Here is a 27870-nt window from a genome sequence, read left to right on the forward strand (position 1 = left end):
CAGGTGTAAATGTTTTTACTAGTTGAAGAAATTCTCAACATTGCCATATAAAAGTAAAACTAAACATGAGGTTTTCATAGCCATATATGTCAGCACTAATGTGGATTAAACTCATACAGAATGAATACAGTATTATTTGTCAAACCTGTTGTTTACTTTTTGTGAGGCAAGCCATTCAAGACTCTTTTCAATACAAAAGTAAATATGGATTTTTATGAAACATGAAACTCAAAAGCATTCATATCATATATAACTACTGTGTAGTGACCCCTTAATTTGACCTTAAATGTTTACAAACAGACGAAACAAAACGTAACATGACTGGGCATGGCTATGAAATATTAACAATCTACAGATTTCCTCTAGGATGTTTAAAAATGCATTATATGGCTAGTAAATTTAGGTCAAAGGTCAAAAGTGACTTCAACAATGAAGGAATGACGTGGGACTTTCAACTGTACATCCTTCTGAACTGTACTGCAGAACATTAACATCTCCAACAACTTCATGCACATATGCCTATAGCTCCATACATCATCTAGGTTACATACATTTAATTTACACGCATCAGTCTGAGTTCTGTACAATGAAAAATTAGTGAGCAGTTCACAGAACTGTAGAACACAGCAGACTGTATGAACATTAACAGACCAATTCAGAACTAGGGTAAAACGCCAATGTCAACGTGGATAAAAGCAGTTAGGCCTATGTAAAAACAATGAATTGTATGTACAGTTTATCTTAACAACTAACGTTCAGAAAACTGAATGATTTTTTGAATAACCTGCATTGCAGGAAACTGGGACATCAGTAAGTCGACCTTCATTCATTTACTGAGCTTTGATAGGGAAAATGGGTTGGGGATTGAGATTCTGTAGAAGCAGCACCATGAGTCCTCTGATGTTCCTCCAAAAGATTTAGAAAAGCAAAGGCTTTGTCACACTCTGTGCATTCATAGACCACTTGTCCCACGTGGCTTTCTTGATGCTTTTGCAAATGAGCAAACATGGTGAAGGATTTATAGCACATATCGCACCGGTACTCTCTGTTGTCCTCACTCTGGCTTTGATGTTCAGCATGTTGTTTCCGTTTATGTTTTGCGAGATCATTTGCTGTAAGGTAGGCTCTACTGCAGATTGGGCACTGGTGTTGCCTGTTTGCATCATGCATTTTACGGTGGGTTACAAGAGCTGGTTCCGTTTTAAAGGCTTCTGAGCACACATCACACTGGTAAGGCCGTTCACTGTGTATCTGCTGGTGCTGCGTAAGGTAGCGTTTCTTCATAAAGCCTTTTTTACAAACCAAGCACTTGAAAGGACGCGGATCCTCGTGATGCTTTTTATGGTGCTCCATCAAACTACTATTGGAGGAGAACCGTCTTTTACAGATTGGACAAATAATAAAGTCTTCTCCAACATCAACCTCCTCCTCTTCTTCATCACGTGCTTGAAAATGAGTCCCTGAACTCTGCTTCTTGGATGAAGAGATGGATGGTTCTGATCGGTGCTTTTCTGAAAAGGTCAAATTACTGCAGTGGTGATTGCGGAAAGCGTCACTTCCAAGAAAGCTGTCTCCACATTCTGTGCATTCATACTGAGTAGCAGCAGTCAAATGGCATTGTTCATGTTCATCAAGCTCTTTCTTAGTGGGAAAAGTCATGGTACAAACACTGCACATGTGAGAATGAACAGAGAGGTGATTTGCGAGGTCCAAGGCTTGGTAAAAGCTCTCTGGACATATGGGGCACTGGTAAATTTTGTCACGCTTTATAGGTTCGACACGAATCATCTTTTCACTGGCAGGAAAGTTAGTCTCCTTGGAAGCCTTTTCGTTCCCATGGCTTCGTAAATGAGTAAGAAAGAGGTGGTGGTGGCTGAAGCTCATGCTGCAGTGGTTACACTGGTAAGAACGTGGTCCCGACAACTGATGGCTGAGCTGATGCTTTTTTAGGTGGGAACCATGTAGAAAATGCTTGTTGCATTCGGGACACGAGTATGGGCGCTCTTTCGCGGGATTGCAGCCGTGTTCTGAAAGCTGTTCTGGATCTGGAAATCTTATTTGACAAATTCCACAGCGATACTTGTACTGCTCGACGTTACTTGAGACGGCAGGAGTCGCCTGTATTGTTTGAGGTGGTTTAGGCGGAATCAATGGCGGAAGCTCTTCTTCTTGCTCTGTGTGCATCTTGCGGTGCTCTGCCCGACTTGTTTTGCAGGAAAAGATTTCATCACAAAGGTCACACGGAAAGTTTTCATCACGGTGGGTAACCATGTGCTCCGCTAGTTCTGTTGAGCGTGTAAAGCTCAGGTGACACTTGGTGCAGCGGTGAGGACTCTTTCTGATATGCGTTTGCTTGTGTTTGCGCAAGCTGAAGAGCGAGACAAATCCTTTACCACACATTTGACACTGAAACTCCGACTTGTGGCACCGCTGATGTTGCTGCAAGTTCGCGAGCTGGAAAAAGCACTTGCCACATTCTTCGCACTCAAAGGGTTTTTCACCCAGATGGCATCTTTGATGATCCTCAAGACTTTCTGATGTTAAGAATGTTTTACCACAAACATGGCAAGGAAAGTACGGCGCTGAATCAGAGTCATTGTCACTGTCATCTTCGTCTTCAAAAGTTCTGGAGTCTTCCTTATCTGATTCCTGACTTGCACTGCCAGAGGATTGTTTTAATTCATTATCAACAAGTGTTTTGATAAATTCCTCTTTGTGTTTTATTTTGCAGTGCTTCAAGTATGACTTTTTTATCGTATAGGTTTTGTCACATGGTTCACACCTATATACTTCAGGCTGCTCCGTTCTTGCTTTCACACTAGATTCTTTTGAGTTGGGTGGTTGTGCATGCAAATGAACCATCCTGTGGTGAGCGGTCAGAGCTTTAGGAGTCCAAAAACGCATCTTACAGATGTCACAGGGAAAGGGACGATTGGGGTCATGAGAAGATCTATGAATGTCCAGGTCAGATGGAAAACGGAAACGCTTGAAACAAATTTCACAAGTATTATCAGTTTTCCCATGATGTTGCATTTTCATATGCCTTTGCAATATACCAGCTTGAGCAAAGACTTTATTGCACACGTGGCATCTGTGGATATCTGATCTGCGCTCTTGATCCTCCCGGCCATGTTCCTCCAAATGACTTATGAGTCTCAGTCCGTCTGTAAAACTCTGATCACACTCAGAGCACTGATACTTGTGAATAGAGGCATCTCCTTTCTCAGCATCATTTTCCTGGTCTTGATCTTTACATGAGAATTTAGTCTGCAGTACTCCAGTTCCTGTTGTATTAGAACCCTTGTTAAATACTAGAACAGTGTCGTTTAATTCGCCTCCACTTTCCATCGCAGATCCATTATTTGAGATAACTGTGTGACCTGTACATTTTCTTTTGTGTTTCTCCATTATCTTTTTGGTCCAAAAACCAGCATGGCATTTTGAGCAAGAAAGCGGGTACTCTCCCGTATGTGTGCGCATGTGCATACTCAGGCCAGCATTCTTGGAAAAGCGCATGTTGCACTGTGGGCATTTAAGAGGCTTGTGAAGGTCTGCACATTGTTCGATTGCATTTGTCTGACCGCTGCTTTCTTGGTTCTGCACATAGCCCTCATCAACCTGCTCTTGCTTTATGACTTGCATGGGACTCGATTCCAATTGCTGCTGACTGTTACTTGACACTTGTGGCTGATCAGATCTATGCTTCGCTAAAAAATGCTGCTGGAGCTGCGAGAACAATAAAAAGCGGTCACTGCAGTTAGCACAGGAAAAACCTTTGATCTTGGTGGGGCTCTTGTCTTTGTTATTTACCTCTTGAGATGATCCAGGTGATTTTGAGCTGATGACACACGTCTTCTGGTGTATAGACAGTGCGTCCTGGTTGAACAGGTCACCACATTTATCACAAACAATCTTTTCTTGATTTTCTCCCTTGCCATTGCATTTCGCCAAGTGTCGTTTCAAGTAGTCTGTTCTGATGAAATGCTCTCCACAGTTGGCACAGCCATATGGTTTTTCCCCTGTATGAAGACGTAGATGCACCTTCAGTTGTCCAGATACTTTAAAGCGTCGAGGGCAATACTCGCATTGGTATTTAAATTTATTCATGTAGTGCACCTGTATACGTTGCAGAAGTTTGGATGTTTCCCTGCATGGTTGGGTTTGAACATCATTCTTAGCATTCAGAACACTTTCCCTTGGGATCTTTTTGCATCGGATTGTCAGGTTGTGTGTCCTCAAAGTCTTTTTGGAACTGTAAGTTTTGCCACATCTCTTGCAGGGATAAGGTTTATCGGTAATGTGGACCATGGACATATGACGCTTCAGATCACTTGAGGTGGACAATTGCTTTGAGCAAAATTTGCATTGCAAGTTCTCACCATCTTCCTGGGTTTTGCTTTGGGGACTTGTGCTCAAAGTGTCAAGACTCATCTTTACGACTCGTACCTCAAGTTGTCGCTTTCCTCTGCAGCGGGCTTGGTGCAGTTTTAAATGGTCATATCGTGAGAAACAACTTTCACAAGTCTTACACCGATATGGCTTGACCTCTGTATGAGTGAGAATATGGCGTCTTAGATATCTGGCCCTCAAAAATGATTTAGTGCAAAATTTGCACTTCAGTGGATCGCCATTTTCTCCAGGAACTGCAGTGACCTCTTTCTGATTGTTTACTTCAGCAAATATTGATTTAATTTTCTCAGATCCTCTTAAACTCTCCAATCTACGTTCCTTGATCACACCATCACAAAAAGCCTCATGTTGCAAGCATCGATCCTGAGTGTCAAATTTCTGTCCACAATGCATGCATGCACATGCCGTTTCCTTTGAATGAAGAGCTAGATGTCTCTGTAGAAAAGTGTTGGATCTAAAACATCTAAGACATTGTGGACATTGATGCTTAAATTTGCCCTTCTCAGTTGTTCCTGTTTTGGTTTCGGTTTCTCGTTTGTCCTGCTTGCCCTGGCACTGCTTTTCGTGAGCATTTCTGTAGTTTTTTCGAGTAAAAATTCTCCCACATTTTCTGCAAGCAGGTTTCATCTTATCTCCATTGCAGAGCTCCACGTGAGCTTTAAATTTTCTTCTCCTGTAAAACTTGCCACACTTTGAGCAAGGGAAAACCGTCTTGGCCAAGTGGGCTCTCTCATGGAGTTTCAAATTGTTTGGAAAACGAAATGAATGTGGGCAGTATGAACAATTATAGACTATGCTGGTCTTTTCTGAAGCAGTGTCTACACCATGTTCTGCCTGTACTTGTTTAGCATTTGACGTTTGTAATGGAGGCGGTTGCCCCACTGTACATTTTTCCTGATGTAATTTAAGAACTTCCTTTCTGTGGAAGTGCCTGCCACAAGTTGGACACGGAAAAGGTCTTTCACCAGTGTGAAGGCGGAGGTGACGAATAAGCCCAGCATGATTTGAGAAATGGCTTTTGCAAAACTGACATTTGGATGCAGTAGGTCCAGGCATATGAGTTAAACAGTGCTCGCTAAGTGCCTTTGAGTCAACGAAGGCTTCTTGGCAGAGACCACATTTGAACTCCTCTTTGTACATTTCTTGTACCTTCTGAGGTGTACCTTGGTCCTTTGGAGGGAGAATTTCATTGAGTTGGCGCTTTCTCTCATGCACAGTCACATGTCGAAGCAGAAATACTGGAAACTTGAACTGCAATGGGCAATCAGGGCACTTCAGCATGCCCTTTTTTGGATGGGACTGTCTGTGTTTTAACAAATCTCCAATAGACGGAAGAACTTCCCAGCAGACCGAGCACTGTACATTCCGCTTGTGCACATTTTTGTGAGCCATTAGGTGTCCATGCCTGGCAAAATTTTTACCACAGTCTAAACAGCGAAAAGGTTTGTTTCCTTTATGAACTTGTAAGTGCCTTTTTAACAAGTCGGGTGAAACGAAGACTCTTCCACAGAAGCGACAAGAAAAAGTAAGTCTTTTGTCCTTATCAGCACATTCTTGGCTAACTGGTTTTTGCCCAGCAGAGCTTGAACTTTTCAAATCAACAGCATTACCAAGTTTTTGTTTGATTGCCTTTTTGGCATGTCCAAGCAATTTATGCTTTGCTAGATGGCCGTAGAAACCCGACTTGCTAGAATACTCAGATGGACAAAAAGTGCATTTATACCGTGATTCTTTTTGTGGGGACAGAGTCAATGGTGACGCTTTGTCCTCTTTTTTGGTATTGTGGAGTTCATCTAACGCTTTTCGTTTTTTCACCATTCCTTTGGCTGTATAGATTTTAAGCTTAATGCAAGTTTTCTTGATGTGCCTATTGCGGTTGCCGGCCACAGTAAACATATCTTTACACAAAGGGCATCGATACTTGTCACCAATCTTTCCTTTGCCATTTTTCATGTATTCTCTCAGACACTGTTGACGCAAATGACGTGTCCGATTGTAGGAGTACTTGAACATGCGAAAACAGATTGGGCATTTAAACTTTGGCAAGATCTGGCTATCTGGAACTGAAGATTTTTTATGTGGGACAATCTTTTGAGAACACTGCTCTCTTTTGTGTTTGTTAAGATTCCAGGTATATTTGAATGCTTTTCCACAGTCGTCACACTTGAAGGGCTTCTCGTCCGAGTGTGATCTAAGGTGTGCATTCAGTTGCGCTCTTAGCCTGAAAGTCTTTCCACAAACTTCACAACGTATTCGTTCAGGTGACTGGCTTGTCTTGCACACATCCATTAGCTTCACAAAGCAATTACGAAGATCTACATTAGAGTCAACGGTTTCAACCACGCCTGGTATGTCGCTCTTTTCATGGCTTGATTCTGAATGATCTGCAGTCTCTAAAGAAGGATCTAGTATCAAAGGTGTGCATGTTCCTTTACGCTTGTGACTGAGACGTTTGGGAGCATTAGGAAAGTATAATCCACAAATGTCACACCTATGATTTGTGACCACTCTGTGCTTCAGCACATGTTCTTCATAATAAGCCTGTCGAACAAAGGACTTCCTACAGTACCTACATATGAACTTTGCTTTCTCCTCAGTTACCACTTTGGTATACAAGGGGGACGATTTTATCTTGTCATTAAGCTTGACATTTCCACATAAGTGTTGTCCAGCTAATGTACCACCAGCGAAGTAACTTTCACAAGCGGGACAGTACTGAGACTTATGGAGAGAATGCATGAAGTGGTGGTGCTCGATTAGTTCATCTACACTTGGTGTTGACTCTTGGCACTCAAAGCAATGGTATTTCTTTTCATTACAAGGCCTTTTCTTAGTTGTCTTGAGGAGAACCACAGGCTGCAGTTTTCTCTTGTGGGTCTTGAAATATGATAAAGAATCTTTGTTTGCAATGGTGACATTTTGCTGTCCAGGATCTAGGGAGGTCCAGGACATTTGGTCTGTACTGAGGTCTTTTGGTGCATCAGTTCCCTCATCCATCTTATTATTAGATTCAAAGGCAGTTTTCAAAAAAACTGGTGGTTCAATGTGACCAAACAGTTTCTCACTGTTCTGCGCTGTACTTTTTAAACCAAAACAAGACTCGAGGAATCCAAAACTACTCCGCTCAACTTGTTCATCATCTGATGCAATGCATTTCTGTCCTTCTAGCTGTGAAGAACTTCCATGGCCAGGTTTTGAGGGTGTGCTTTTAGGATCCGGTTTATTACTTTCCAATTGACAACCATTAAGAGATTTTTTTTCATGTCCAGATAACCCAACTGTGTCTTCAAACTCAGGTTTTGAGGATGTGCTTTCCAACTGACAGCCATCAAGAGAATCTTTTCCATGGCCGGATATCTCAATTGTCTCTTGAAAGTTGGGCTTTGAGGATGTGTTTTCAGGATCTTGGTTCATTACTTCTAATTGGTAGTCTCCAAGTGAACCTTTTCCATCACCAGAAAGCACAGATGTCCCTTCAAGTTCAGGTTTTGATGAACTGTTTTCAGGATCTGGGGTTGTCCTTTCCAATTGGCAGACACTTAGTGAATCTATGGTTGGGCAACCATTTTCATTCCCATTAGAAGTCAGTGAAGTATCAATATTTTCATGGTTTGAGGCACAAGTGGAACCATCCTGAGAGGTACTAAGCTCTTCGCAGTGATCCAAAAAACATTCCAAATCACAAGACATGTCCCCTTCCTCATTTTGGCCATCTTTTGACAAAGATACTGCACCATTTATATTGTCCTCACCTTGTACTTCTGTACATGGAACCTTAGCATTTGTAAGAAGTGACCCCTCTCTACAGTCACTACCGGTTTGGTCATTGCTCTCACTTGTGGTCACTGGAGGTCCAGTGGCCTGCTGTTCATTTATTTCACTCACATCTGCTTCCAGATTACTATGCCAGACTTTAGCAGAAGATAAGTGCATTGTATTACTTGAATTCAGGTCTCCTTCCTCTGAAGGCTGCTCAGCCTCGTTGTTACCCATGTTAACATCAATGGGTGAACTCAAATTGCAATCAAGATTGGCTTCTGTGTCAGAGCAGCTGCTAATATCTGAATATTCGACAAGACTAGCATTTGTCTCATAATCAGGTTCTAATATTGCCTTGTCAGAATATACTTCTAATGTGGACTCAACCTCTACTGAGTTAGTCAAGGGACAGGGTGTAATGTTACCATTATTTTCTCCTTTATCCCCTGACTTATCTTGTTCAAGGTCAGCTGAATCCATTACATCTTGCCAAGATGATTCATAGCATGTGTGCTGCAGAGAACCAGTCTCCAAATCTTTTATGTCTGATTCAGCAATGTCTTGCAAATCCATCATGCTTGAAAAGTTCTCCTCCTCTATCAACTCTTCTATCTCATGAGCAAAGCTTTCCTCTGGTCCCACTGGAATTCCATTACAGTCCATAGCTTCAATAGAAGTTTCTGGGCTCTGGTCAGATAGAAGCTCTGCTTGCTGAAGTGCATTCCATGTTTGAGCCATCTTGGTGTTCTCCTCCAAGGGCTAGAGTTCTTCTTAAACTCTGAAAGACAAATGTCCATGTAATTACCAAAAAGGACATGTTCGTAACTAAATGTATGCAATAAGAGAAAATGAAATGCTCACCACACTTATCCACTACATATCAGTGGGAACATTATAGCTGATTTGACCAAGGACCTGCGTATAGAAAAAAAAACTATTTTAAAAACAGCATTTAAACCATAATTACTAATAAAACCACTGTTTTAGATCCCCATATTCAAAGGCAATGGAAGCATTAACTATACAATATAAGATCTTGGATAACTTTTCCAGTTCATCTTAGCTTTTGCTGGAAAACGTCCATTTTGCTTTCTCACAAATGTGCACTATGATTATTTTTTTGTAATTCTGGAGCTGGACAATGTAAATGATAATACTCTTGACAAATAATATTTAAACAGACTCCAGACATTTTAATGGCCTAGAAAATCCTATTCCCCTATTCTACATTAAGGGGTTGCTCCCTCATGTTGAGATCACATGATGACCACCGGTAGCTGTTAGTGCTACCACTATTAAGAATACCAAGAAAAACGGAAGGAAACTACATCACATCGCTTTTTCAGTGTTTGAGTCAAATTGGGGAAAAAAGCAGTGTTTGTTCTAGTACACAGAATGCCTGCAGCAGCAAACTATGCCAGACAAAATATGGGGATGCCAGACAGCTCAGAGGAATGAAGCAGCACAACCAGGCACCATCATGAAGCACCTCCACATAACAGTTTGCTGGTACCGAAACTATTCTGTGTGTCACTCAAGTAATAAGAAACTCAAACATCCTTTTCACATATTATGCATTTTTGGATCAGCACAGTGCAGTTATTTTGTAAAGATATTTTATAAGAAACAAGTGATGGGTTAACAACTTAGCCCAAAGCCAGTTTGAGAGAGACAACATCTTGTGTGGGCAACAGCTTAAAGCAGTTTATCATTTAAAGCAAGCAAGTCTCACTACAGTGCCCTCCACTAATATTGGCACTAATGTTGGTAAATCTGAGCAAATGAAGCTGTAAAAAATGAATCGGCATTAGTAAAATATCTCTTAAGTATGTTCCTATTCATATTTACACTTTTTTAGCACACCAGGGAGAGTAGGAGCATGAAACTGTCTAACCATGGCTTCCTGTTCCACAGGATTATTAATATGAGGAACGCAAAGGCCAAATTCCCTTAATTATCCATCACAAGGGGTAAAACGAAAGAATATAGTTCTGATGTGCAGAACAAGATTGCTGAGCTTTACAATCTAGAAAGTGGCTGTATGAAAAGTGCTAAAGCATTGAAAATCCCAATTTCCACCATCATGACAATAACTAACTAGTTCCAATCAACTAAAGATGCATGGTAAAGAAGAGAGTTTGAATGTGCAACGTGGTGAAATCGCCACATGTTGTTCGATTTCCAGAAAAATCTTCCTTGCACATTCAAAAACAAACTCCAGCATATTCAGTTGCCAGAAATGACTGGAACTTTAAACAGGACTGTCTTCTATGGTTGGATCAAATGAAAAACAAAACTTGTTTGCACCAAACCAGATGGTGTTTGGTGAAAACAGGGATACAATGTACCCCATGCCTATGGTTAAAAATATTGCTGGATATTTAATGTTGTGGGCCTATTTATTTGCTGGAGGTCTTGGACATCTTGTTCAGTTACAAGGCATCACGGATTCTATCAAATGCCAACAGATTAAAAAAAAAAAAAAAAAAAAAAAAAAAACTCACCTCTGTTAGAAATCTTGTAATGGGCCATGGTTGGATCTTGCAACAATGATCCAAAACAAACAAAATCAACACAAAAATTTGTCACTGGGCACAAAATGAAGCTTCTGCCATGGGCGTCCCAGTTCCCTGACCTGAACCCTATAGAAAATTAGTGGGTTTAACTGAAGAGAAGCACCACCAACATGGAGCTGGGAATCTGAAGGATCTGGAGTGATTCTGTATGAAGGAATGGTCTCTGATCTCTTGTCCAAATGCATTATAGGAGAAAAGTCAGAGCTGTTATCCTAGGATGTCAAATAACTGGGTGCCATGAATTGTGGCCACTGAAAGTGAAAAAGTGAAAGTGACGACGTATTGTCAACTATGGTGACCCATAGTCGAAACTGGTCCTCTGCATTTAACTCATCACAAGTGCACACACACAGCAATGAGAAGTGAACACACACCATGAACACACACCATGAACACACACCATGAACACACACCATGAACACACACCATGAACACACACCATGAACACACACCATGAACACACACCATGAACACACACCATGAACACACACCATGAACACACACCTGGAGCAGTGGCAGCCATTGCTCCAGCGCCCGGGGAGCAATTGGGGGTTCAGTGCCTTGCTCAAGGGCACTTCAGTCATGGTATTGAAGGTTGAAAGAGCTGGTGCAGGAATCGAACCAGCGACCTTCATGTTACAAGCCCGACTCTCTAACCATTAGGCCATGACTTTCATAATGTTTCAACGATAGGTTAGAATTTTTTTTAACAAAAAGATCAAAATGATAAATCAAATATTTATTTTTATTTATTTATTTTTTCACAGCCACCTTTGCTCATATATACCAATTGTGGTAATATTATTGGAGGGCAATGCATAAACTGTGAAGAGAGAGCTTCAAGTTTAACACATCAATTGGTGGCAACAAATGGGCAATGAAACACCACCAGTGGTCTACTGAAATCTTCGGTTCATCACCCAAGGTTTTCGTAAAATGTCAAGGAGAAAGGCTGGTTCTCTTATTGTGAACCAAAATGGTATACCTAGGTGGTCAGGGGTTTATCATTCAGCTAGACAAGTCAGATTTACCTTAGAAGAAAATAAGGCTGTAGACTTTCAGCTATCACCATGTGCACTCCAACATATTGTGCAACAATGACCTGAGTTTCCAGATCCCATGCCCCTCTCTCCTCCCCTACTGCAATAAAAGCAAAAAAAAAAAAAAAAAAAAAATGCCAAAAACTTGGCTAAGAAATAAAATACTGAAGGCTAGTTGGACAGTCTAGGATGGACAGAAGGGTGAAAGCAAGAGTGTTTCTATACTGCAACTTCAAACTACAATAAGACATCAAACAGTATTAATTTCAATAACAAGGTGGTGTTCGAAAACTTTCAACTTGCAGCATATCAATAACACCATGAATATCACTAAACCTGGGTGTGCCCAGAGTTTGTACCATCACCTTTCCAGAGAGAATCTCCAACCAGTTCTAAATATACCTACTTCCCTATCATACAGTGTGAAATGAGCAGTACAACCAAGTACAGCCAAATATGCCAAATTCTCTAAAAATACCCTGATGACCTACTAGTGAATGTATGGAAATCAATGTCTGTACAGGCACAAATTAATAACTTTCACTAGTTGAAACAAACCATCTGCCTTAACATTCCTGCCTAAAATCATAGCCCTAACATATTCCTACCCATAAACCTAACCCTAACTTATCTTTCTTAAATCAGAGGGAAATGATAGGGGAATAACAATGGTGTAGAAGCACCTAACCCCAGGCTGTAAGCCTTCACTTAACAAACTTTAAACTTGTCCCTCAAAACTGATTGGTTAATTAGAATGTTGTTCCAGAATCAAATAAGACCTTGATCCAGGAACATGCTGTACATGGTGAAATCGCGTTCACCCTGCATGCTCAGGGTTTACCGAGCCTGTACTCACTGAAGCGTTATCCATCTATTCTTGGCTAACAGGAATGCGTGGTCTACTGCAGCTATAACTCATCTACTTCGAGGATCAATGTGTTGTGCCTTTATGTACTGGATATGTCGGTTTTTCACATATTTGGCTACTTAACATAGCCTTGTAGTAGAATATGTTTGGTATGGTACAACTGGAATATTGCCTGGATATTGTCTCATGACCCATCATGCAAGTTAAGAAAAATGACAGCATGGAATTTTCTTAATTACAGCATCTTTACATGATATCCTCAGTGGTAAAATGCAGGGTTGTATAACTGTTGAATAGTGGGAGATGAGTATGGGCTTGTTATACCAACATTACCTAATGCAAAGACTATGCTCTTTATTTTTTTCAGGTCATCTCAGATAAAGTCCAACCACTACTATTCTATTCAGTTCTATCTCCACTCTCAGTGATACATTCAGTATACCAGTCATACTCATATGGCAAAGGGTCAATACAGACCGAACATCATCAAGTGATATTGATGTAAATGAATTGAAACCAGACAGCTTTAAAACACAAATGACCGAGTGCAGTTTCTCACTCTCTAGCAGTGAAGAAAACACATTCCATTCAATAGCATGAGTTTAAGCAAATGGATCTCATGAAGAGCTCTCTATCCAATCCAACTGTCTCGTAAAATTAGTCTTGAAGAGATCCACGTTTCATCCAGTTGCACCAAAATATATAACACCTGTTAGGGTGAAAGATGTGTTATATGAAAAAAAAAAAAAAAAAAAAAAAAACAGAGCTGAGAATAAGAATAAACCAGCTCAAAGCCCAACAAGAGAGGTCCATGAGTGCATGTGTGAAGTTCTTTCTGAATGCATTCTGAACGGCCTTTTCTGCATTTCTTCTCATCCGATGATGAAACAAAGAAGCAATTCAGTGAAGACCTGCTGGGTTTAACAACTCTTGAAGCACACAAACACACACCCACACACAGGAGGAGAAGACATCCATGAGGGCATCAAAGGGATACTGACAAAAAGAGAGACAGATTTGAAAACGGTGGTCTCCACTACCACAGACAGAGATCAATCCATAATAGGAAGAGGGAGGGGACTGGTTGCACATTGGAAAGAGGACCACACTGACCTATTATCTCCCCACTGCACCTTCCACCAGTCTATCATCTGTGCCAATCCGGGAGAAGTGTATGCTGAGGTCATGACAACAAAAAATTAAACTGATCATCATCCATACGGCATTGTCTACGAAGAGGCAATGGCATTGTCTCACAAAGGTCAATGCCAGCTATGACTTAACACTGCACAAGAATGCCAGATGGATCAGGGTTTGGCTCAAGGTTTTGGAGTGGTTTAGAGCCATTTGAAGGTAAACCAAAGCTTCTCTATCAGAGCAAATATGTGAAGGAAATGCAAATAGCTCAGTTACTGAGAGACACTACCAAGCATCTTAATGAGCTGCAGGGACAGAACAACACCGTATGTGATCTGCAGAATTTGCAGCAGTCCAAGATTTTAAAAAGAAATTTCCTCCTTCAGCCTTCAATTTCCTTTCCCCTGATCTTTAAGGTGAACTTGCCCACTTCCATGGCTTGGATCTATGGGAGTTGTAGAGGGTGCTAAGCACCTTTAAATGAAAGCAAGAGCACCCTCAGTTGAAGCTCTTATACTAGCATATTGCCTAAAGAGATTGGCAAATGATTCCATATTTGTATTTGTGCTCTGGAGAGCATCAAAGGTTTCTATTTACAATGTGTTTTTGCAGTGTTGAGCAATGTAGCCCAGGGATGCCCAAACTTGGTCCTGGAGGGCCGGTGTCTTGCAGAGTTTAACTTCAACCCCATTAGACACCCCTGAACCAGCTAATCAAAGTCTTACTAGGCATGCTAGAAATTTCCAGGCAGGTCTGTTGAGGCAAGTTGGAACTAAACTATGCAGGACACTGGCCCTCCAGGGCCAAGTTTGGGCACCCCTAATGTAGGCAATCACAGACACACATGCTCACAGAACAAAGTGTAGACAATGTAAATAAGAGATTCATCATGCACTGTAGACAGCTTGATTGATTATAACAAAATTTTGAGAGGTCACGATGAACCAGAAGTCACAGTTTTTACTTATTATATAGGAAACAATCTTTGTATGCTTTCTAGGCTACGCAAGTCATTCAGAATTGGTATAAAACATTTGTTTTACATGCAGCTAAGATGAACAATGGCCACATACATGCTGCAAAGTTGCAGCCATGCCATCCACATATAAATGCTGTATTCACTCACAAAATTGCAACGACTGATGTAGTGATAACCATGTGATGTACAACAGCATTAAGACTAGAGCACCCTCACGAATTTCAAAAGTACCTTTGGTCATTTGATTCTGGGGCCAGGCCTGCCACTTCTTTAAACTTTTGGAACAAACCCAGTGACAGAAAAATATGACTTACCATACTGATTTCATACAGAAGCTGGTGGTTAAAGGGATTCTGTCTAAAATGAAAATTCTGTCATTAATTCTTCAACCTCATTTTGTTCCAAACCCATAGGACCTTTGCTCTTCTTTGAACACAAATTGATATTTTTGAAGAAATCCGAGAGCTTTCTGACCCTGCATAGACAGCAATGCAACTACCAAGTTCAAGGCCCAAAAAGCTAGTAAGGACATCATTAAAATGGTCTGTAACATCAGTGGTTCAATCCTCATTTTCTTGAAGCTACAAGAACACTTTTTGTGTGCAAAGAAAACAAAAATAACTTTACTCAACAATTTCTTTTCCTGGGTGTCCTCAACACGCATTTGAGATAGCACCATGATGTATGCAGGATTACAAATTTAAGAAACTGTTTAAAATATGCTGATCCTATGTTCTGACATGGCATCACGTGAAAACCTAAGGTGCAGTACATTGTATTTAGCATTTAAGGTAAATATGATGACATCAGACAAATGATTCTCTCAAGCAAAGTTTGTAGCAAGAGGTTCCTGCCAGTTCCTGTTCTCTTATTGTAAGTCAAATGAGTCAGATTACTCAGATGTTCACCTTTTGTTTGTAATGGCTCTTGGTACCTTTGCCCAGTCTTTGAGTATGATGATTGGATTAGGACTGGTGTAAATGGTGCAGGCTGCTATACCTGAATACTTCATTTGCATGCTTTGTTTGGGGTTGTCACCAAGGTGCTTTGTCTCCAGATCTAAGCACTGCCCCCCTAAATGTATATAAACTACAATGTATCACTGCCTTAGTAGACGACATTTTGAAGACTGCAGTGCCAAGCAGCGAGTATCTGAATAAAGAGAAACTTCTGCTTCAAGATATCCAAAAACGTCTCCTGGTCTCTAAGAAAAAAATTCACAACAGTGTGCATTCCTCTGCTTGTAAACAAGGCACAGCGCATCCAGGTTTTACATCAGAACATAATCGTGGTTCTGTCATGAATGCGCATCGAAAACTGACACGGAAGAGAAGAAACCGTGGAATAAAGTTTTTTTTTTTCCTTGCATACAAAAAGTAAAGTATTCTCGTAGCTTCATAACACAAAGGTTGAACCACTGATATCAAATTGACTATTTTAATAATGTCCTTACTACCTTTCTGGGCCTTGAACGTGGTAGTTCCATTTAGTAATATTCCTAAAAACATCTGATATAACCCATGCATCCCAAATCATAATATGAACAATGGCATGTTTGTTATGCTGTGCTGTGCTAGAGCTCAGATGGATTATGACAATATCTATTCAGACCTCTCCCCACTTAGGAAGTCCATGTGACTAGATCTTCTTAAATTGTATTTGAATACCCTTGCAGTTTACCTTTCTTAAAACAAATGATAATTCTACAGTAGATTTCACCACTACTCCATTGCCATGATGCCACAATGGTGGCAAAATTGTTGCTCTTGCCAGGAAAATCAGCTTGGCACTTTTAACAGGCCAAAGATACAGAATCCAGTCAGGGAACAGTAAACGGGGAAGTAGGAAGAATTCCATGATGCCTAAACACAAAAGCAGAGTAAGATGTGGGTTCTAGTTGAAGAAGTTGTAGTAGCTCTGCATTGTCCAGGAGGCAACACATGATCCATTCTACCCTGGGAGCCAGAAATGATGTGCAAAACCTCAGACACAGCACATCCTGAGAATCACAAATTCAGTTTGTATTAGACAAGAGTAGAGGTGTCTAACCATGCTCCTAAAGGGCAATTCCTGCAGAGTTCCAACCTACTCTGAAATTTCTATTAATCCTGGAAAACCTGAATAGCTCAATCAGGCAATTTAATGTGAGTTGGAAAAATAAAATAAAAAAATCTGTAGAAGGGTGGCTGTCCAGAAGCAGGACTGGGCAAGCTACTTACGACTACATATAGGGTGTAGCATTTGGGCCTTTACAAGGCAATACCCTAATGTCTGACAGAAACAAGCAAGTGAAGAAGGCAACTTCCAGAGTGTGTTGTTTCCGATAAGAACATGCAAGCGATTTGCAGAACTTTGCATAGTTCATGGCACTGTCATCATACATCACATTTAATCACACAATACCTATAACAACATCACCTACCTCTAGTCCCAATACCTTCCACGTTCTTTCCCCCCCTTTCCTGTCATTGTTCTTGTTTGAAAACAAAGGCTAATTTTTGCATCTTTTCAGTGACCAAGGATAAACAGTAATTCTGGTTTTGTCATCCAGATCTATCCTATTCTTTTACCATTCCTGTCCTTATTATTCAGTAAAGCCTATCAAAGCCCACCACCTAAGTCACTCAACCTGCAGTAGTTAGCCTGACCCTTAAAAACAGCCCCAATCCAAAACAACCCTAATTGAAATTGCCCAACTAGCCAAAACACAGCTTAAATTAAAATCATAAGGTAATTTAAACAAGACCTGTGCATAGGGAAAACCATCTTAAAGTTTAAATGAAGCTGGTAAACAATGAGAGAGTAATGCCAGGGACACCCTGCATGATTTTAGCCATTTTAGCACATGCCCAAAATCGATGGCAAATCAGTGCTTGTTCACATGCCTCACAATTGCGTAGCGTGTTTTAAAGACGTGATCTAAGAGAAGTGCCAATATGTCGCCCGAAACCCGCTTAGCATATCTTATAGACTCATGCAAGAACTCATGCAAGTCTTACGCAAGACCCTACGTTATTCCTATTTTCTGCATCAAGTCTCATATGTGTTTGGTTGTGAAAAGCAGTTTGTAGACCAGACAGATTTGTCATTGATTCTTTCCACTGAAAAGTGTAACGCGTCACCCCCGTTGATGATCCATTGTGTAGCGCTAGATGGTACTCCAGAAAGTTGTGCAATATGAGAAGAGCAGTGAAAATTGTGCAGTGTGTGCTCAGTGTAAGAAACAGGGAAAAGGCAGGGATGGGCAACTCTGCTCCTATTAGGCCATTTTTCCACAGATTTTAGTTCCAACCCTAATCAAACATGCCTGTCTATAAATGAAAGAAACTCTGAAGACATGTTTTTAGCGTTTTATTGGGACTGGGACTAAAATCAAGACAATTGCCCTCTACAAGCAGAGTTGCCCATTCTGTAAAAGGTACCTTCAAGAAAGAAAGCTTCAGCTACTCCCAGGTAACATCTGAACGATTATGCAGATCAGCAGGTGCCTTACTATCCAGGAATGACACATTTTGTTGACCCTGTATCTTACTCCTGTTAAGGCTGGAACACACTACACAATTTTTGCCCAGATTTCCTGCCGATTTACTGTCTGGAGAAGTTGACGCCAGTTGCTGAAAGCCTGAAGTTTGACAGATTTCATAGAAAATCGTGTAGTGTGTGGTGGTCAGACTCAGATTTAAGCTTCAGATTATGATTCCATTTAGTTGGGGTATATCAAACGTTTGAAAATTTGAGCCGATTTTAGAACACGTGCTGTTTTCATTTCTCATCTTCTAGCAACAAGGCACGCGTTTGTGTGCGTGTTTGTTGTGACCGGAACAACTTCAGAGTCTGGTAGTGTGTGATCCTCAGTTGTTTAACATATGATGGCCAGTTTTTTCTGTGACTATTACGAAGTTGGTAAGTGGATGATGCAGAGAATTTTAAGATCTGTTCAGTTTTCTAAAAGTTGTGTAGTGTATTCCAGCATTTAAAGGGTTAGTTCACCCAAAAATGAAAATTAGCCCAGAATTTACTCACCTTCCAGACATCCTAGGTGTATATGACTTCCTTCTTTCAGACGAATCCAGTTTGTACTAAACATTATCCTGGCATTTCCAAGCTTTATCATTGCATGGGCGGGTGTTTCTCGTCATCAATCCAAAACAAGTCCAATAAAGTGCATCCATCCATAATAAAATGTGCCTCACATGGCTCAGAGGGGTGAATAAAGGTCTCCTGCAGCGAATTGACGTGTTTTTATAAGACAAATATCCAGATTTAAAATGTAATAAATCACTTTAATGTAACTTGGTCATACCCGGAAGCAGCTCCATTGCGCATGCACTGGTGAGTCTTGTGGGAAAAAAACAAAACAAAACAAAACAAAAAAAAACACGTTTGTTTACAGGAGCAAAGGAAGCAAAGTTTCCTTTCTTTAGCAAAGGAAAACCAGTCTCCTCTTGGTTTTTAAATCAAAATCCTCCAACACCTTCCTTTACAATTTCTCGTCTTGAACTTCTAACTTCTTGACCTTGGTTTTGTTTTGATCTCTCCACGGCGCATCCGCAGTAGTCACTTCTGTGCGGCGCATGCGCAATGCCTGGAGCTGCTTCCGGGTACGACCAGTCAGAACAAGCTAGATTAAAGTGATTCTTACGTTTTCAGTGTGTATATTTTGCTTACAAAAACACATTGATTTGCTACAGGAGGCCTTTATTCACCCCCTGGAGCTGTGTGAGGCACTTTTTATTATGGATGGATGTACTTTATTGGACTTGTTTTGGACTGACAAGGAGAAACACCTACACATGCAAAGTAAGGCTTGGAAATGGCAGGATGATTTTTTAATATAACTCCGATGGGATTCATCTGAAAGAAGGAAGTCATGTACACCTAGGATGCATGGAGAGTAAGTAAATTATGGGCTAATTTTCATTTTTGGGTGAACTAACCGATCAATCACTAACTGAAATGGTTGAGGAAAATTAGGCTTCATTCACATAGTGTTTGGGATTGACACCATATTTAATAATACAAGTGACATGGAAAACGAAAAGTTGTGATTTTCTGGGCTGATATGGCTAGAAACTATACACTCATTCAGATGTAATAATCAAGGAACTTTGCTACCGTACCATAGTCTCCCTGTGCAAGCAGTTGGTTACATTGGTTATGTTGACGGAAGTTAGCCTGTTTTCAAGTTTCTTCATTATTACGCCGTAATGAGAGTATAGCTCCTAGCCATATCAGCCTACAAAAATCGCAACTTTTCATTTTCCGTCGGCCTTAGTACACGATGTAACTGCAGATGAGTCAAGTTTTAAATAGGAAAAATATTGAAACTCTTTGGTCATTTTTGAACGAGATGCTAACGATCTAATCAGATTCAATGATCTATGCTAAGCTACGCTAAAAGTGCCACTGCCAGAACCAGAGATCAGCTGGATGGATTCGAAAATGGTAAACTCTAGGGGAGGTGGAAAATGAGTCTGTTTTCAAAAAAAGTGGAGAGTTCCTTTAACTGGATAAAATCCTAGCCTGAAGCCAAAAAAAACCCTTATACTGTAGGACTTCCTGTGAAAGTGCTAACGCATGTAAACAATTTGCCTATAGGGATAGGGTTAAAGTTGACTGGGTGCCACATAAACACATTTACATGCAACACAAAGCATTCATGGCAAGAAGTTTGATAAATAATGTTATTTGATAAATGCTAACATTAATTTGCTCAAGTAATTTATTACTAATTAAAGATTTATACATAAAGGAATGACGTTTGCATGAGAGGAACAGTTCAGATCAGGGGTAGCCAACCACGCTCCTGGATCTTTTCTTGATGAATGTAACCAGCTATCATATGTAACCAAGATATTATGCACCCTGAACACTGAGTAGTTGGTTCAGATGCACTTGATTAGGGCTGGAGCTAAAAATCAAAATACAGCGTTGGCTACTGGACAAGACCAGTGGTTCTCAAACCTGTCAATCAACCAATCAAAGTGCAAGCCTTGTCAAATGGGCATAGCTTCCACATTCCAACAACTGCAATAACAGAATTCAATTAGCTATTAGTTAACAAGGTAACTTTAATCTCTCATCTAAGTCACCTAAATCAACACATCAGCTAACCTTATCAACACATTAGCAAAACCTGCAGGACTCAAAATTGATGTGTCCAACATGGGAAACAGACAAAACTGTGTTGTGGTGGGGGGTCTCCAGGACAGATTTGAAAAGCAAATCACAAACTTCCCAAAGCATTTCCCCTCAGGCATAGGACGTTCCAATCCAGTCCATCACATGGGTTCCACTATTGTGGGCACTCGTACAATGTAGTCAGTGACGTACATCTGCGTAAATGAGATGGAGCAGAGGGAAGATAATGAGGGAAGGCCATAAAACTGCAAAGTGGAACGCAGCCTAGGTATAACAAGAACAAAACATACGTCACAATATAACAATAGATTCCGGGTTAAGCACGTGTGATCCATCTGTCCAAACAGAATGAGTATAAGTGAAAAAGAATGCCCAAACATGCCGTTCCTGTTGGATGAAACCAACCATAATGGCCTGCTGCTCCCATACGAATATCAAGGAGAGATTCAGCAGCATCAGGCAGCCAGCACGAACGAACATGCACTGGGTCACAGCCGCCCCTGCAGGCAGAAAACCCACGGCTATCAATTCAACATGCAGTGAAGCAGCCTTATAACACCACAAACAACAGACAAATTAATGGCGAATTCAACCATGAATGTCCATTACTGATGTGTGTAGTATGAAACTGAGAATGAATGGGATGAAAGCAACATAAACACTGATGTGCTGCAGTAAAAAGCAAACAAAGAGGTCCAAGATCATTGACGGAATTGCAACAGCTGGAGGGCCAGCTTAAGTGCACCTCTAACTAAACCTACTTAAAGATTTAGCCTTTACAGCTAAGGGAAACTAAACAATACTGGAAATGCATGTGGCTTTAGCAAGGTCTGTGGAAAACCTAAAATTCATTTGCAAGCTTGTATGGACACCTGAGATTTGTCCCAAACAATAAAATGTGTTTCTCCAACCTTGTGGACATGCTGCAGCACGTGTGTGTACCAGTGGATGGGACCGTGCCCCATTTGATATTTCTAGGTTTGAGGAGGATGCTCACAGGTATAACACCATGTTCCCTTGATGTATACTTTTGCTGTGCCAGTTCTATGCACATAAATTTTAACAGGGCAGGGTAAACAAAGTAACCTAACATGGAAGACTATTCAATGAATACTATGGGGGGAATCTCTTCCTTCTCTGGAATATCGGATTGAAAATGCAATTTTCCATGCCACGACACATGCTCTGCACCCTAGACAGCAGAGTTGCCCAAAACCTGCTTTGCAAAACATTTACAGAAAAATATAAAGAAAAGCTCCACACAAACAATATGGCCAAAGGAATGTAGACAGTCCCTTCTACTTAATAGGTTTGGTTATTCCAAAAAACTCTAGGAAGACCAATTTTAATACTGCTGCATACAATTACATAGTAGATTTACTTACATAAAAATGCATAGAAGGTGTACTCTTTCAGCTATGTTTGAATGTATATTTGCTTGCATGTTTGCTTTAACTAAGGTGGGCCACTTTCTATATCAACATGTTAAAACTCCCATGCACAAAACAGGGCCCATTATAGAAATGATGTTCCATCTCTGGAAGGGAGAGAACAAAATTAACAATCAGAAACTTGGCTCAATTATAGTAAGGTAATGAGATTAGCCGCGTTTCCACTGTTGGGCTAAAAGCAGGCTTGCTAGTGCATACCAGGGCCAGTCGCTCGTTCATGCCTCGTCTGTGCTTCCTCAGGGCCTAAGGTCAGGGATTTTGGTCAAATACCTTGGGCCACAGCAGACCAACTGGGGCTAGATGAGAGGGCATGTTCAAAAGCGGAGTTTATACGAGTTTGGAGACGGTAGTGCATACCAGGGCCAGTCGCTCGTTCATGCCTCGTCTGTGCTTCCTCAGGGCCTAAGGCCAGGGATTTTGGTCAAATACCTTGGGCCACAGCAGACCAACTGGGGCTAGATGAGAGGGCATGTTCAAAAGCGGAGTTTATACGAGTTTGGAGACGGTCAGCATTGTATCTCATTTCCTATGTTTTCATATCAAGCTACCAGCTAAAATCCGCATTTAAAATAGGTATAGAACTATTTTGAAACAGCGAGTGTTGAAATAACTTACAATTGCGATCTGATGGTAATTCTGTTCATTGTGTGAGGCAGAAATGTATTATATGCGATGCTAAAGGCTACATATGCTAACAACTGGAAGAATAATAAATAAAAAAAAAAAAAAAAAAAAAAAGTTCATAGTACTGCTGTCAAAATTAGCGTGTTAACGCAAGTGATTAATTTTTCCCATTTAACGACGTTAAAACATTTATGCAGGGGCAGGGCTAGGGTTGGCCACCCTACTCACAACTACTGCTTCTGTCTCTTTTTTTCTTCGACAAGAAGTGCATTTTAGTCACAGAACATCTTTACGACCACATCAAACAGGAGACTTTTCAGACACGCATACCACTTCGTCTCAACGATAGCTTCTAGGTCAAACGCGGAAAAGTACAGATAAGTACAGAATCCTGTCCTGTAAGCCTTATACTGTGCTTGTAGCGGGTGCTCTTTAAATGCACGCACAAATATAACAGCGCGCAGTGTAGCCTGTATCACTTCACTTCGTGAATAAAACTAAAAGCATGCAAACATTTAAAATACTGTCTTTATGTTGTTTCTACATTAATTTGAAGATTGAATGTAAAATTATTGTAATATTAAAGTATATTTAAAAACTTTAATGTCAGGTGGGATTAATTGTGAATAATTTTAGAAAAAAAAAAAAAAAAAAAAGACAAATCGATTGACAACACTAGTTTATAGTAATATGTAATGTGTTCAGCATTATGCCTAATGTTTTATCCAATGTTAACGTTTTGAACCTTACCGAAAAGTGATTAGCAACAATTTTTTTTTTTTTAGCTACCTGCTCTTACATAAACTGGTGCTTCTCAAACCTAGCAGATCCCTCACCACTATACATTTTAAATGTCTCTTTCATCCGTCACACCCAATTTGCCGATGGGTCGAATCAGGTGCTTGAAGGACACTTTACAAACCGTCCAAGACAGGTTTGCGAAGAAATACAGTTATTGATGGTACATGCTTGTGATCAGATTTCAAGACTTCATGCATCATTTGCTAAAGTCAGTGTCAATAGCCGGGTTTCTATCTGAAGTTCAACTTAATGTGCAAAAACTGGAAAATCGCATAAAACATTTGCGAATAAGCACCGTTTCCATCCAACAAGTCAAAGAGAACAAAATCGTCACTTCCTGATAAATACAATTACTAAGAAAAGTAGGAGAAGCCACTGAATATTGAAAATACTGAAAATTTACATATATAATAAATTACTTGCGCCTCAGAGCGAGCAGAAGAAAACAATAAACTTGATCATTTCTTTCGAAGGTGAATGCCTGCTGGGAACGCAGTCATGTAAGACAGTTCTGGGAGGCAGTTATATAGAAATACTCTGATGACAGACTTTGCTCAGCCATTTCAGAATGACCATAACATTTCAGATGCTGTGGAACAAGATCAGTCCACTGGTTAGACTAGAGAATGTGTTAAATGCAGTACAAACATGTTTTACAACATGGTTTAAATAACATCAATATGCTTTGATTTTAGAACAAATTGAACTGTAATAATTTTTAAAGGCCCAATACCACTACACATATGTAAATGCAAAACATGAATCTGCTGCTGCAATGACACCTTCATGTAGCAGATGTGCAACAAGTCATAAAAGTTCATGTTGTTCTCATGAAATACATGTAGTGACACCTATAATAGGTAATAAACGAGAGGGTGCCATCTAGGAGTGTGGATACAAAATCATGCAAAAGCAATACTCCATCACTGATGCTACTGCAAATATACACTATTTACCATCTATTCACTTACGTTCCAAAGCAACTTACATTGTATTCCAAGTAAACATTTGATCAATTCATGCATTCTCTGAGAATCAAACTAATGACTTTGGCATTGCTAGCAGAAAAGTGTCCTGTAACAGGGGGACTACAGAGTCATGTGATATCAACATGGCAGCCCTCATGAGGCAACCCTCCTATTATGAAATACATCAGTTTTAATTAGGTTACTGATTTGAATACTAAAAATATTCATCAAATGTTCTTTTCATTTAGAAGTTTTTTTTTTTCCCTAAGGAAAAGCTTACTTTAAATTGCAGTGAAGCGACCACTAAATGTGAGAACTAATTAGTCTTCAACAGTGTAAATACATTAAGCTGCACAGTGCTGTTGCCACGCAAACAAAACCTAGTATTAACACGTCTATCTATATTAACATCTAAACTATTTTATTATAAATAACCCATGCAAACAAATAGCTGCATTCACGTCATTAAAATGTGTCCAAAACGTTGGATGACATGGTGAAGTGCACACAGTTAGTGTGCCACCTGTGACCTTACTATTAACTCTGTTATTACACACTTGTATGTTATATAAATGTGCATTGAGTAATGCAAAAAGGCACTGCTTTGACAGAGTTGTTTGCACGTGGCTATTATTTGGTAAAATAGGATGGTTCATAGGCAATGTGCAATAATAATTCCTTTCATTCCCATCAGGGGAATTCATCTTAATGTGTGCATGAAAGCAACTAAACACCCATAAATTCTATAAGTTATAGCATATATTGTGAAGAATTAAAAACAAACAACAAAAATAGTAAATTCTACTCACCCTAATATGCCAGTACACATTCCAAAAACAAACTCAGTCCCGTTATCACCGTCTTGTCCTTGGCCATCCACTCTGAAAAAGAAAAAAGGCTAAAATCATCATCAAGCATTTATTTCCAAGGAAAAACTAAGCAACAAGAGGAATAAAACAAGTATACAACAGAACCTGTTTAACATAATGGGCATCTTAAACATACTAGCTTCTAATTCTTTAAACTATATAAAACAAATATGTTTTTTAAACGTGATATATATATATATATATATATATATTTAATAAGTTCACCATGGTAACCCTCCACAGTAAACGATGGAGTATGAGTCCCTCCTGAGAGATGTACAGTAACAAACCGGTGGCTGTTTAAAAGTGATGCAAGTGTCAATAACACAAAAATCTACGACTAGTCAGTATGATCAAAGGTGTCAAGTACAGTAACGTTATGTAAATACACGTGTTTATGCTTCAACGTTAATTTTAATAGTTATTTGGTTGTTAACATAACGCTAACAGAGCGACCTGAAAGAGAAACACACGAAGCTAAGCTGGCTGGCTAGGAACATGGAAGTCCAACGTCACAAAACAAAATGGGCTGCATGCTTGAAACCTGGAGTCCGAGCACACAAACAAGAACTCGCGATCCGTAAAAACAACGAAAACAAACGTCCTAATTTTAGTTTTAAATCTTACCTAGTGCATCACACACTCTGTGTTATACTAGCCTGTTTAATCACGCAGCAAAGCAGTATACGCTTCTCCCTACAAGCTCATTCCCCCTTAGAGCTGCTTGTACTCACCGTCGTGCTCGGCTTCCTGCTGCTGTCGTTTTCCTTTGTAAGACCTTCCCGTTGCGCAATGCGCACCTAAGATATTCCAAAACTTTAAGTTCAAGTTAACGATGTTGTAACACTATTCATTGTTTAAAACAAAACCGTTAAGGGTTTGATGTTAGCACAACTCGATGCACATCCACCAAACAATGTGGCTTCACCCCGGGATATTTCGTGACACCCGACCACTGGAACCTATGAGAAGACCGCGAACGGAGAGGAAGACCCGCCTCTAGTTCTACGGGGCCTCCATTTCAATGTCCAATGTGTAGAAGCACTTTTCGCGCATGGTATCTACGGAACGTACCTTAAAATGGCTGCCGATGTTGTGGGAGGAGCTTGTTAGATATTCTGTCGACGGTCCTGCATCATGCCTTCGAGAGCGCTGCAGGGTTCAGTCTTGTCCCTTGCAGTTTCTTGTCAAAGAACCCGAGGACGTCAGTTTAACCCGAGGTCTAACAATCCACACCACCTGTCTTGTTCTTAGTGCTGAGAGATATTCCATAGTTACCATACTGTTTCTAAATGTACTACGACAAAAATGTCACAAAACCGATTTTGGAGCCAACCAAACCTTTGTACCTAGTAACCTACTGTAAACACTTAATAGGCAACGTGGATCTGTGTTACGTGAAACATTTTAGATTTGAAAAAGGCAATTGTAATAAACCAGTAATATTTTAATGTGGTTCCTCTTTCTTAAAGTTTAAGGTGATAAATCAGATTAATATCAAGACTCTCAAAATAAAAATAAAAAAAAACTGCACTGAGAGTGAGATTCACTTTTTTCCTTTGAGAAAGTCACAGGCTTAACTAATGTAAGTGCTCGTCTTTTAACCCCAAGGGAGATCCTGGCAAAGATGCATGCATGCATCACCTAGAGAAAGGCTCCTCTTTGCTCAGGGACTGAAATGGTTTTCATTTCCCCCTATAGTATTCTTGATGTTGACTGTTCTTGAATCACCACAACACCTTACCCTTGGATGAACTTCAGTTATATAGACTTCCCAGAGTTGTACCTCCAAGGGGCATAGATACAGTACTAGAGAGCTGTCACTCATAGTGAAAGGCAACAGTTAAATAGGGGGGAAAAAAAGTTAAAACCACACATTCTGGTCACATGTTATAAACAGAGAAGATGGGGTGCATTATGGGATTGAATGAGGGCACTCAATAACTACTGATATGTATTACCAGAATATAAGATGGCATTCACTTTGGTAGGCTGCTGACTTTGGCAAGCAGTTAGGACTTCTTATACCAGTTTACCTTAACAGTGTTGTGCCATTCACTAAAATGGCCCTAAAAACTAAATTAACCAGCCTTTGCTCAATACAAGACCATAGAAACAATACATATACTTGACTCTGGTGGAAATAAGACTTATCAAGGTTTACATAAGACTGCTAAGAAAGGGTATTGTACAAGGAATTGACTCTAAATGGGAGGTAGGGGGCAATGTGTCAATGGGCACTTACAG

The 27870-nt window shown here is 40.2% G+C and overlaps 1 protein-coding gene across 1 annotated transcript; it reads right to left on the bottom strand.

Moving 5' to 3' along the window:
* On the bottom strand, positions 1-26779 carry znf1035 (zinc finger protein 1035). The gene is made up of 4 exons (XM_051130962.1): positions 26358-26779; positions 25564-25635; positions 9031-9084; positions 1-8947 (listed from the first exon to the last, which is right to left on the bottom strand). Exon 4 carries the CDS (start codon positions 8905-8907, stop codon positions 823-825), a length of 8085 nt encoding a protein of 2694 aa, XP_050986919.1. The 5' UTR covers positions 8908-8947; positions 9031-9084; positions 25564-25635; positions 26358-26779; the 3' UTR covers positions 1-822.
* Positions 26780-27870: the final 1091 nt, after the last annotated feature.

This window comes from Labeo rohita, chromosome 16 (assembly GCF_022985175.1).
Source record: "Labeo rohita strain BAU-BD-2019 chromosome 16, IGBB_LRoh.1.0, whole genome shotgun sequence".
Classification (NCBI taxonomy): Eukaryota; Metazoa; Chordata; class Actinopteri; order Cypriniformes; family Cyprinidae; genus Labeo; species Labeo rohita.